This window comes from Branchiostoma lanceolatum, chromosome 14, assembly GCF_035083965.1.
Source record: "Branchiostoma lanceolatum isolate klBraLanc5 chromosome 14, klBraLanc5.hap2, whole genome shotgun sequence".
Lineage (NCBI taxonomy): Eukaryota > Metazoa > Chordata > Leptocardii > Amphioxiformes > Branchiostomatidae > Branchiostoma > Branchiostoma lanceolatum.
In genome coordinates this window covers 2,198,779-2,212,158 of record NC_089735.1, presented here as the reverse complement: position 1 = coordinate 2,212,158, position 13,380 = coordinate 2,198,779, and the positions used below count along the sequence as shown (strand labels likewise).

The 13,380-nt window shown below is 41.4% G+C and overlaps 1 protein-coding gene across 5 annotated transcripts in view; it reads right to left on the bottom strand.

The window, feature by feature from the left end:
- Positions 1 to 4,150: 4,150 nt before the first annotated feature.
- LOC136449108 (netrin receptor UNC5C-like) overlaps positions 4,151 to 13,380 on the bottom strand; it is a 117,957-nt gene continuing 108,727 nt past the window's right edge. For all 5 annotated transcript variants that reach the window (XM_066448925.1, XM_066448923.1, XM_066448926.1 and 2 more), the window contains 6 exons: positions 11,599 to 11,867; positions 10,797 to 11,036; positions 8,217 to 8,363; positions 7,709 to 7,882; positions 7,155 to 7,372; positions 4,151 to 6,340 (listed from right to left, as the gene is read on the bottom strand). In XM_066448925.1, the coding sequence (XP_066305022.1) occupies positions 6,163 to 6,340; positions 7,155 to 7,372; positions 7,709 to 7,882; positions 8,217 to 8,363; positions 10,797 to 11,036; positions 11,599 to 11,867 (1,226 nt within the window). In that variant the 3' untranslated portion in view covers positions 4,151 to 6,162. The remainder of the gene's footprint in view (positions 6,341 to 7,154; positions 7,373 to 7,708; positions 7,883 to 8,216; positions 8,364 to 10,796; positions 11,037 to 11,598; positions 11,868 to 13,380) is intronic.

Here is a 13,380-nt window from a genome sequence, read left to right as displayed (position 1 = left end):
AAACCATACTGTTTGGTGTGCAGATGAGTTCACTGGGTGGTTTGTTTAATGTTCCCTGCCTGCCCAGTGGAGTCTTGCTTGCCTTTGGCATGGACCCATCAAATGCAAACCCACGTGGTGTAACAGAGTCATAGTACCAGTTGTCAAGTGGATTCCCAAAGTTATTGAGCGATTCTATTCCCAGTGCTGGGAGAATGGTTTCTCCCAGGTTGACCACCTTGAGGTGTAGGTAGTGGGTGAGGTTGCGGAAATACACAAGACATGCTTCATTTTCTTCCTCTACCAGGATGGCAAACTCCAGGTCTGAGTATGGAGTTACCAGTCCTGTGGCCTGTGAACCCAAGCCTATCAGGGCATACTTACAGGGAGGGGGACCCATTAACCCAATACACTCTTCTAAAAGTAGGCTGATGAACTCCTTCCTTTGTTGTGAAATTTTCTCAAACAACTCCCTGACAGCCTGAGCTCGTTTTGCCTCTATTTCTTTGACACATATGTCGTCCTCATCGTGTACATAGGGATCCAGCTGCTGGTCAATGGTTTCCATCTCCAGCTTGATCTGGTCTCGCATCTCTTTCAGCTGTTTCCTGTGGTCTTGTGTGTTTATTTGGGTTACATTACAATGAATATCTAAGATACGTTTCAGGAATGACTTCTGTACTTCTTCAATAATTGTTGCTATGTTATTATTGAGGACTTGATCCTCTGACCTGGCTATTGCTGCATTGTAGAGTGCTGCTGCTTTGACAAAGTCTCCCCCATCTCCTGTCTGCTGACCTCGCTTACTGTAGACATCCCCCAACTTGCACAGGGGCTCCACCTCTCTCTGGTATTGCTGAGCTGTGGGGTCTGGGGGGGCAAGGAAGTCAAAGTTTAACATACCTCCTAGTTCTTAGAATAACTCTACTGCGAGACTATGTCCTATAATCATGAACTGGGTGTGTGCATTGATAATATTGCAAGTAAGCCAAGAGGAAATTAGTAACAGAATGTTCAACTGCGCTTTCCCCATACCTGGTATGTGTACAGTCTTGAGTGCAGCTGCAAAGTGCTTCTCTGCTGAGTCCAGGTCTGCCCTGGCAAGGGATGATTCACCTTCCGTCAAGTGGTCTTTGTACTGGCTAAAAGAAATGGCAGGACTAAGCATGTTAAAGCAAGGTGGCTCCTTATCATAATCATTATCATGATACTGTCTTCTCAAAGATAAAGATCCACTCATTTAATACAATGTGTCAATCTGCCAATGCGTCCATATTCCCATAGTCATTGTTTTAGAAGAGTCAAGTATTATTGTGTTGATTCCTTTTTTATTGTCGCCATACATTGACATTGTACTATGTACATCTTTCGGGCCATAAAGTTCACACGATTCATCCATTCTGAAGCTGAAGGTGCCCCCACCTAAGTATGTCTGGATGAAGATGATGGTCCTGAGAAACGTCAGTTCCTCTGATGATCCCAAACTGGTGTCCCACAAATGGTCTTCTTTCTCTAGATGTATTTGATGTCAACTGCTGCAAGGTTCAGTCCACAAATGTTGAAGTCTTCTGTATTTGCACTTTTGCATGTAAATAATTGTCTGTAGTACTCTGTACATATCTATTTATCTATGTATCTATATTTATATATTCATATATTCGTATATATATATATATATATACATATTTCATGATTAAGCATCCATCATCAAATCTAGAGAAACTACTCACCCTTCTCATTGCTCCACAGGTCTTCACCATGTACAAGATACGGTGGTGCAGAGTTTGCTTTGTCTCAGGATCCTCACATCCTCTAAGAGCCTTGCCGTACATGGCAGCTGCATGGGAAAACTTAGACACAACAGACTTTTTCTTGCCTTTCTCGAGGTACAAATCTCCAAGACATTTTAAAACCTCAATCTCCAATAAAGCATCGCCGTTTTCCATTGCTGTCACCAATGTTTCTGTGTAAGTCTCCTCAAGAGAGCGCCAGGGTTTACTGACTCTTCTGTCCAATTTGTCACAAATTTCTGCCACCCTTAAGACATTGCTGTCAGCAGGACCCCTGTAGTCTGGTGACAGACACTCAGTCTGATACTGTGGAGTGTACCCGTGCAGCAGTTGTTTGGAGAGTTTCTCCATGTAGCCGAGACGATGTTCCAGTGTTTGTCCCATGTCTGGATCTGTGCAGCGCAGTAGGGCAGCAGCATACAGGGCAGCAGCCTTATCAATCTCTGCTGAATGTTTGTTCTGCTGGCCTGTCTGAAGATGCAGGTCTCCAAGACTTTTTAAGACCTCTACCTCCATAAAGAGATCCATGTGAAGAATGGCTTCTCTAAGAGCCCGGCCATAACTATGTACTTGTCTGTGCTGACTCTTGAGGCACAGTTCCAAGTCCTGGAACTTGTTTGCCAGGCTGGTCATATTGGTGTCAGACATTTTATCATAGATTCCAATGATCAACCTTAAAGAAAGGAGACAGCAATGTGTTGATTAAGACAGTCTTGTTACTTTGTAACATTTGTGTACATTGTACCTTGTATTGGAGATACCGTGCATATGGTAGGCTTCTGCAATTGTTTTGTTTATTACTCTAGTCATCATTACAGTTTGGCCTTAAAAACGTATAAGTATAAGTTGATAAAGATTGTGGAATGTATGCCTTTAAAGGAATTTCTATAAGAATCAATGTTTGGTAACTTTTGTTAGTATTACCCATTTCTTTTAACATTAAACCCTCTGTACATTTAAATCATATCTTGATGGAACAGGTTTATTCTCTTATGATATGTTACATACTTATATGGGGGAAAGAAAATGCATCATGAATGCAAATGAGTGACAATATTCTCTCCACAGAAAATTAATTAGTGACCTTATTGATATATACCAGCAGTCCAGACTCCACAATACACAGTCATACAACTTGCTGCAAACCCTCATATCCCCTGTACCGTCAGGATTATTACAGACGGTCTACTCTAAATCTCACCTGGATGCCTGTCTAAATCTCTGTTGTGAACCTGCCTGACTTGCCTGTTTCTCCCTGTACTGGGCGAAAGATCTGGGTTTTCCCTCTGACTCGGGTGGGACTTTCCCTGCAGCACTTCCGGGACTTTCCGTTGAGTCATGCCTATGTCAACAACCCTTTGTCATGCAAAGCAACTGATGACCTGGGGCAAAGGTACTACCTCACATGTTTACACTTTTGCCTCTCGATTTAGCGATTGTCAATTCCAAAATGGCTCTGTAACTTACATGTTGTCTTTGACATAGAATATTCAGGACTTCTACTCTTTAGAGTTCACTTAATAGTTATAGGCATGTCACTTTATACATGTAGTTGCACCTAAAAAAATGTGTCAAACTTGTTTTGTTGGCTTTTTGCTTTTGTTTATACACAATTTTAGTCTGAGCTGGATGGCTAATCTCCAAGCACATTTACTGGTGGCAAAGACTGTATCAAAAGGACCAAAGCAGAATCCAACTGGCCACCGGGACGGAGTGGCTGCCAAAAAGCACATTGCATAGAAAACTTGTTAGAAAGAGTTTGAAATGACTGAATCAGATATAACTCTTACATGAACAGGTTGAAATTGAAAAAAATGCACTATGTTTCATCTCGATAGCATCTGATCTTCCACAAATTATGTATAGATTACACTACAGCAGGATATAAGTATTGCTTTAAACATGCCACATTGGCAGCGACCATGCTTGAAAGGATATTACAATAGATTTTAACTTGGCCAAGGCCTGTTGAACACTTCTTTGGAACACCTAACGTTACTGATGATGGCTCGTTCCCGTCGTCAAGGATAAGTGGGAAGGAGTTTTGAGTTTCATTTGTTGATATTTGAAGAGTCACTCTTCCAAGTTCTTAAATCGTTTCCCAGTATTTCTAGACATTCAGTAATCTTCCAGCAGATTATTGGGAAGACTAGTCGTTACGTTTTCCTAGCTGCCAATTTCTGTATCAAAGGCATCTTTTAATATTTTATGGCAAAGCTTTACATAAGTTGTGAACTTGTGATGGGTGCACGTAAAAAAAATTGGTCAGCCGTAAAACGTTACAATGTTCCAACCCAACATCTGCTTAGAGATTAGTTTCCGAGTAGACACCATTATAATTACAATAATATCAAAGACAATAAGACAACAGGACCAAGCTATATGATGTAATAAAAAGTCTTTTTTTTATTTACATGGTGGGCACATAATACAATCTGTGTAATTAACACAAATTAGTTCAGTTATAAATACAATAAGAAATATCATACTCTTAAGGAACCAATTGAAGCTACACATATCTACGAGAAAGGTGACTATGTACATTTTTTTTATACTGAGGTTCGGAACTCCTATTGCCACACTGTACAATGGTGAGATATCTATAATGGGACAAGGACATTGGGGGGAAGACAACCTCTCATTGGTTACCACAACTGCCAATCAGGCGCTTTCACAGCAATCTAGAGAACTCTCATTGGTTATCATAACATCCAATCTGACGCTCACAAATCAGCATGGCTATCAGAAAAGAATGTCATTGGTTTCCATAATGTCCAATCAGTAACTGTATCTGGCTGCATGGTTTATGTCAAAAGTTACCATGGAGACTGTTGCTGTGGTAACCGATTCATGGTCCTTCCCCCATACATACAACACTACGAAACCCGTTGGATGCAGTGAGAACTGTACACACACACACACATATAGGACATGGCTTGGAATGGAACGACCTTTCACCCCTGTGGAATAGAACACTTGGGTGGAAGCCATTTTGGAATGGTGTCGCGTGGAATGAAGGTTAAAGTACAAAACCCGTCAGGTATGGTTGGTGCGTTAACGTTACACAATGGCGTACGACACATGGCGTTACAACAATACTACAGGAACGATGTTGATATACAAAAATATGTTAATGCTCTAGCAGTTTGTTTCATATATCACAAGCATCGTGCATCCCTCTCGCTGGGGTGGCAAAGGGTCCTTCTAAGGTCTTCACACAGATTTTTAAAACCTGTGTAACATATAACATACCTGTGAAATCTTGTGCTAAGTGCAGAGTAAAATACGTGCAACTAGACTTTCCACTTAAACAATTACAATATGGCAAAATAAAGGGTTTGACAGTAGCGGGCCGCCGAAATCTACAAGCTACGAAAATGCAAAATCAAATAATAGTGCTAACGAACGGAACATAACGAGATATCAACAAGGTACAATTGGACATAGTAAATATAAACAAACTGATTGTCACGAATAAATAATATCAACTCTTTGTCTTTCCGATACAATTTAACATCACAGGAACATTTTTTTCCTTCACAACTTCCCTGCACTTCAAAACCCTGAATTCTAACTCCACAGCTGACCATGGTTCTCTCTCATTTTATTACAAACATACACTTGTACAATCCTTATTTCGTAGGAACAGCTAACATCTTGTTTTAAAATGGTCCTTTTTGCGGACAGCAACCATTATGAAAACCGACATTGCCTATTGTTTAAAAACTGCGGGAAAATGTGCATTTAATAAATAGTGATAAAAATGTACAATTGCATTTGCAGGGTTCCCCTCTGGCTGGTATATCTGACTCTACAGTGCCAGGTGGCTGAAGCACATCTAACATTACGTCCTCCAGAACATTGCATTGGGAATATCTCGCACTGTACACAAATCTTCAACAACGTCGTCATGGACTAAAAATGTCGTGTTTGCAGTCGCTTCCTTTACGATCTAATCAATCCTACAGACTCGGGACAGGTAAACAACAGGTGAGACACACACCTGTCCAGTACAGGTGACAAAACTTTGCTGTGTTTGTTTCAATCCACCTGCTTCTCTCTTAGGAAAATACAATACAAACCAGAATCAGCATTGTATGTTCTTCGCGTCAGCACGGCACTGGTTGCTATGCCAACAGTTGCTATGTCAACAGTTGCTATACCGATAGTTGCTATGTATGACCATGAACTTAGGCTCAACTCTAGAAACATTTTTTCCTCATTTTTCAAATTTTCTTAGAGACTTTGAGGTGCTTCATGGTTAGTTATAAAGTCTTTGACTTGGCATGCGGAGTACAGGTTTCCGTGGTTACGGTTTCCGCGGCTATGGCTGCTTAGCAACCGTGCCGAGGGCGCCTCCACATGTTGTGTGCGGTGCGTAGCGAGGCGGCGTCTATGCTACGAGCGGTGTGCTGACTCCTGATTCGATGAGGAGGCAGGCGTCGGAGCGACCCATGTCCTTCAGCACGAGGATGAGCTCCTCGATGGCCCGGTCGTCGCGGTTACGGGCCTCCCAGAGGTCCAGGATGTGGTCCGTGGGACTGGGCTTCGTCGCAAAGTAGTTGATGTACCTGTACATGTGGAGGGGAGAGACACGGGTTCAGTCACCAGTTGGGTTTAGATAAAACAAAAAATACAATCCATCATTGGCCTTTTAACCTTCACCTGCTGCCTAACCCCATAAGGCCACACCAATTTATTTTCTTGGTTAACGGAATAAAAAGATTTAAAGCTAGATTGGAAAAACAATATGAAAACAGAATCTCAGAGGAAAGTTTGTAATTTGATGCACACAGTATCAGGGAGTGAACAGAGTCAGGTGCAAGTTTTCACCACAGCTTTCTGTGTTCATGATTTTTTTTGTTGCTAAAATTAAAAATAAAAATCCATTAACCAAGAAATTAAATTGGTGTGGCCTAACCAATGCAGACATGGTGCCAAACGGGTACCTTAGCCAGCTAAAGCTGCACACGGGGAGGGGAGAGACACGGGTTCAGTCTCCAGTTGGGCTTCAATAGAACCAAAGTTTGGTATCGAGTGTTGTTAGAGTATAGAAAATGCTTCGTAATGTGTAACGTGTGGTGCACAAAACCAGCTATTTCTGCCTAGTTCCTTGGTTCTTGGACATTTTAAGACAAAAATCTAGCAAGCACTGGAGCAGACATTGTAAAAGCAGAGGGCAGGGAGGAAAACCTGACTATGACCGTATTACACCATGGAACTGACTGCACCAAGGCATAAACCTGGCTTTGTTTTGATCATGTTTCTCCAGTTTATCATATATTCTTTTTAAAATCAATGATGCAACAAATCAAATTGGTGTTACCTTAAAAATGAAAACTACAAAAAGAAGTTGGTCTGTTCTTATACAGGTGTTCTTCTCACCTGTCGACTTGTAACCTCTTGGCCAGCCCTCGCCAGTCATTGCCCTTGACATTGGGGATGTCCAGGCAGCCGCGTAAGCTGGCCCGCACCGCCGGGGGTAACCTGAAGACTTCTGCGGGCGTCTGGGGGGCCTTGGGGATGGCGAGGTCGCTCTCCGACCTCAGCAGGGCGGGCTCCCGCTTGTGCCTGAGGGAGGGGGTGGTCTGTGGCATTCTCCCCTGGGGGTGGGGGAAATTAACACTTGTTTAGATGTGTCAACTTGTTTGTTTGTATTTATTCATATTTGTTGTTTGTATTCATGTTTGTATTGTATAATATAACCAGTAAGATGTCTCATGGCATTACATGTATGTGCCTGAGGGAGGGGGTGGTCTGTGGCATTCTCTCCTGGGGGTGGAAATTAACACTTGTTTAAACATGTTAACTTGTTGTTGTTCACTGTGTATTTAAGTTTGCGTGGTTTTGATTTCCCAGTAAGGAGAATATGTGCGCTGTGGTTTTGAGTAAATAAACCATAGATAAACCAATCATGAAGAATACACATGACTCCTTACCTCTCTGCTGACGCTTGCTGTGATGTTGAGGCTCTGCCTCTCCTCTTCAGGCGAGCCCTGGAAGACTTGGATTCGGGCCGTGACCATTTGGATCTGGGGGTCCGTGCGCTCCATCATAAAGGAACAGTGGAGGCCCGTCTGGCTGCTCCCCCACACGTGGTGGAATGGTATCTCCTGAAATGACATCACAAAATTAGAGGTCAGAACAGAAAGACACCCTGTCTTTCAAAATGATTCAAAAAAAATCACATTTTGCTAGCACATCACCACTGAGTTAAAATGTTACTTGTTCCCCAATTATTTTGGCTTTAACAGGTGCCTGCAGTTTTTAGAATAACTGCTAGATGTCCCCACTGCACTAGAAACAAGTCTTATCACCAGGAAGTTAGCATTTTTCCAAACAAATCCTAAGTGACTGGTGTTTTCTTTCAACCATCTATTGGTTGTAACAGGTGCCTGCAGTTTTCACAACCATTGCTAGGTGTCCCCATTGCACTAGAAATCTCACCTGGAAGTTGGCGCCAAGTCGGCTTTTCCATCCTGGCAAGGTTTCTTCGATGCTCAGACAGAGGTCGCGGCCATTGTCTTTGAAGGGCAGAATCTTGGGGGTGTCCAGCATCTGACCTCCCAACATGGCCTCGGACTGTACCACTCCCTGAAAGGGGAGGAAAATGGCATAACGTTATAGTGCTGTGGAGTCATTTTTATAAGATTAAAATACTTCCAAACCGCTCAAAATTCTACAGTCACATTTCAAGACAGAAATTGAGTATTAAAAATGAACAACAGAAGCAAGAATTTGGTTTTCTTTTTCTGAAGGAAGATTCATTTGTATGGAAATTGATGAAGCACACATTTCGATTCCTTTCTTTGAAGGTTCAAAATTGATGGTGAAAAATACAGCTTAAAGCAACATGACCTATCAAGATCAGGACAAAGCTTACGTATCCAAAATAATCATATCAATGTCCTTTTCATCAAGATACTGTAATTTTTACTGTGGTTTTATGTTGGTGGTTTTTGCAGTGACTGCGTCACACAAACAACTGCGAACAGTCCAGTTTCTCCTTATAGCAAAATTGAATCACATCGAACTTAAAGGCATCACAGTAAGTAACTTTATTCACAGCTGAAGTTTTGGTACTACGGGACCCTTATCCACACCAGTTAGGAAAATGACAGGAGTTAAACCGCGGCCAGGTTCCCACATGTTTCCCACTATTCTGGGACCTCCCGACATTTCCCAGGTCCACAAACTTCAAAGCAAGGCTGTTACCAACTGCCTGTATTTTTAGCCTAGTGTCAAACAGGCCGGACACTTGTTTCCTCTGCCCTGGGGTACGTCAATGTTGATGTGGGAACGCTTTAAACAATGTTACTTTACAGGAAACGAGGAAGATTACAGGACAGCTAGGGGAGATGGTTCGCTTCGTTGCTGTCTGTCTGTGTGTCTTTGGCATCTTTTATAACCTTCTCCAAAGTGTCTGAGAATCAAGGAAATAAATTGGTGTTGTCTTATTGCCATAGAAATGGAGGCAGATTACAGGACAGCAAAGGGAGACAGTGTTTTTCTTTTGTTGTGTGTCTTTGGCATCTTTTATAACCTTCTCCAAAGTGTCTGAGAATCAATAAAATAAATTGGTGTTGTCTTATTGCCATAGAAATGGGGGACTGAGATTACAGAACTCAGAAGGAAAATCAGATCTTCTTTTGGAGTCTGTGTGTCTTTGGAATCTTTTACTAACATCCTTCTACCTCCTGAAGTAGCTTTTTGGCACCGTATCTGTGTAAGTCAGGCAGCAGGGAGAAGGCTAACCACTGCTATCTTCAGATTTACGAAGTCGTTTTTTGACTATGAAAAGAACCATATGTTACACGGAAGTCCAATATTTCAAGTACCGGTAGTTACCAAATATCCAGCGAAGTTTGAAATGGCACTTGACAGTTATAACAAGTCATTTGAAAGGGCATGCCCCCCTCTAGTTCAAGGTATTTACGTTTCTGTCTTTAAGACTGGCTGACTGAGATATTTCTGCCATGATACAAAAGGTAGCTTCTAACTTTTGCACGCTATTCTAAATTTCTTGTATGTTTCTAGATTCAAAGTGCCCAGCACGTACTGACGCTCATTTCTTTCCAAGCCCACTCTAAACCACACCTTAGGCCACACCAATTTAATTTCTTGGTTAACAGATTTTTATTTTCAAGAAGAAAAAAAATTTTGAAAAAAAATTTTTGAAAACAGAAGGCTAGGCCAGCCTTCTATTTTAATGATTTTTTTTTCTAAATTTTTTTTTCTTGAAAATAAAAATCCGTTAACCAAGAAATTAAACTGGTGTGGCCTTATGGACGTCACAATAACAGACCACTATTCAAAGCGGGATAGGCCTTGACAAGGTCCAGAGAGTTGGTGCAAGGGATGAATGGCAGGCGGAAATGCGGGGCTAACTTCTGTCTGAGTCCCCCAGGGAATTTTGCAATGCAAGCTTTCCCCTTGTTTCCACCCTGAGAAACCACAAAGGTGATGACAGGAGGTTGAAAACGTACCAGGTTCTCTCAAGATAATCTCTAAAATGGAATTGAGTATTCAACAATCTGGTATCTAGGGTATCACTCTTCGTTCTTAAAATTCATAAACTCCAGGAAAAAAAGTTGACATTGGAAGGCTGTTGAGACTTCTTAACTGGTAGTTTTATTTACCAATTCAAAAATCACTTATTGTTGGTTTATCAGAAGAAGAATATTGTTGGTTTATCAGAGGAGAAAAACTGCACCCAAGAACTGTAAACTCATTTATCGTCGCAGGGATTCAATTTTGCAGAAAGGAGGTTTTCTTTGTTTGCGGCGAAAACAAAACCGTACCACAAAAATACTTATAAAGTGACATGATTTTGTGAAGAGTCTCCATCACGAAAATAAAACCACCACCAACATTTCAGGATTTCCAAAAAATTTTTTTATAAGTAACAGATGTTTTTTAAAGAATGACTACAAAAAGTTATGAATGTATAAATTTAATAATTTTCGTAACGTTTGGAGATTTACAGGAACATTGTTTATATGTTACAGATGTTTTGGAGGGACGTACCTCGAGTTCGTCGTCGTTGTCGGCCACACAGTACACCCGGAAGTTGTAGTCGCCAGACGGCTGCAGCGGTGCCGCGATCACCGCCAGCTTCAGTCTCTTCACCGCCTGCGTGGCGGGCGCCGACTGGCCGATCAGGGCGTAGCGCGAGGAGAGGTGTTCCACCATCACGTGACAGTCTCCCTCGTCCACCTGGCAGTACGCCGTCGTGTTCAGGGTCTCCTCGCCAATCAGCACCAAGTTCTGCAACCAATCAATCAATCAATCAGTTAACCAATCAATCAATCAATCAGTCACTCAATCTTTCTCAAGTCTACCTGGCAATGGGAGACAGGTATGATTTTTGTGTTGATTTATAAATTAAATCAATCAATCAATCAACCAATTGACATCATAGTCTGCCCGTCGTGTTTAATGTCTCCTCGCCAATCATAAGCCAAGATCTGCAATCAATCAATCCATCAATCTTTCTCTAGTCTACCTGGCATTGATTTTCACACTGAAGTTGATTTTTCAATAACCAATATGTTGAAAAACCCAAAAGCAGAATACATTTAAATGTAGGCAGACTCGCTTGGTCAAGAAGCATGGAAACAAAAATGAGAATGTTTTTCGAACCAGTTTCACTTTCAGAAAAGCTCATCTTCCACTGATCGTGCCAAAAACGGACTCTTCGAAAAATGTGGTCTGGTTCTAGAAATCCATTACTCTATGAAATACTTTTTAATGAGATAACTTAAAGGAAAATGGCTAACAAGTATGAAGCAAAGCCTTATAGTTAATCTGGTTACAGTTCTGTACTGACCTGCCAGGAGGGGCTTCTGTTTGGATGACTCTCGCTGGACAGCAGTGTTAACTCCCAGTTTCGCTCCCGTAAGCCCGCCGCGTGTCCGAAGGTCACAATCACGGGTTTTCTAAAGTGGAGTCCGTGGGGGCCAACTGCGACCACCGGGCCCAACAGTGTCTGTTTCACATTCATTTTTGGTCTGTCTTTTTCTTCACGCAACACCGCGATAAAAATGTCCTCTGTGTGGCCATCTGTGATGGCTCCGTGGGGAATCAGCAGACTCACACCTGTGGGAGGGGGGCAAAAAAGAACAAAGGGTGAGTCCTCAAGGTCGTTCCCAAAATGTGTAATTTCCGAGTCTTAAACAAATATTCAAAATCTATCAGTGTAGGTCATAACAGACATGGAGATGTGTACTCTTAAAGTTAACTGCATATTCAGACTAACTCTCAGGGGAGGGGGGCAAAAAAGAACAAAGGTTAGGTCTTCAAGGTCGTTTAAAAAAGCACCTTAAAGTAATTTTTTAATCTCTGATACCAAATATTCGAAATAAAACAATATTGTTATGACAGAAATAAGATTGCATACTCTTTAAAAAAAATTATGCAAACTTTAAAGTTAACTGTATTTCCAGTGACAATTCACAGCCCAGTGCTCTCAAATAAAAGCTATTAGTATTACAATCTGAAAAATGTCTTTACAAATCTAAAGTTATCAATATCAGCATTTACCTTTCTTAAGCAGCCATGGCTACATGTATGTGGGGCCTTATATCAAACATATCAACTACTCTTTCTGCAGGATAATGTTCGACATTTTGAATGTTTGATGAAGTGCAAAACTGTAGGCATTGGAATCTTTTTAACTTTGCAAAATATCACACAAAAATCACACCCTTAAACATTTTGTTTCAAAAGTCTTCTTTACGCATGGGGCAATCCTAAATCCTATAATCCTTTCTTCCCTTTCTGCCAGCTGTCTTGAGATGTTCCTCTAAGCTCCTTTAAGTTCTGGTTCACCCCCCAGGTTTCCTTAATACACTCCCACTTGGTCTTCAGGGACAATAAATGGCACGGCGACGCCTAATTTCTCTCCTGGTCGGCCATGATTGTGGTTGGCATTTTGGCGGTAACGGTCGACCGCCCCTCTCTCCGAGGCAACGAAGTTAGGGACAGCGCCGGGTACTTCATTATCCCAGACTGATGACTTGACATTTTCCAAACCATTTCTGCTCAAGTTCCCAATTATGTCACGGCAAGGAGGGTTCAAGATGTCTTCCAAGACGCCATCAGTCCTTGCCCTTGATGCGACCTTGCCGTGTTCTTTTCCAGCACCTTATGTCAACAACTCTAGTGGCCTGGAAACCCCACTGGTAACTTCATATCTCTGGTTACAATGTTTGTAACTGATTTTCTAAAATTTTTGAAATTGGCAGCACTTTATCAAAATTCATTTAACTTTATTGAAATCAACATGGCAGTCATGTATGCATATACATGAATTGCTCTGATGTATAAAACAATTTGTCTTATGAAGTTACTTGTATTGTAGCTGCAGCACGTTGAGATGATCTGGCATTTTACTGAGTCAAGTTATACAAAATGTTTTCATATGTTGGCAACCAAAGAGTAAGAAAGTGCAACTGTCACAGAGCAATTACAGTTCCAGTGTACTTGAAGATTTCAACTCTAGTTTCCCAGATAATTTCAGTTGATAGTTTGCCTGAGATATCTTAATTTTAAAAAAAGAGTCATGAACCAATTTTTGGCAATTTTCTAAAACCTGTTACTGTAGTACAGC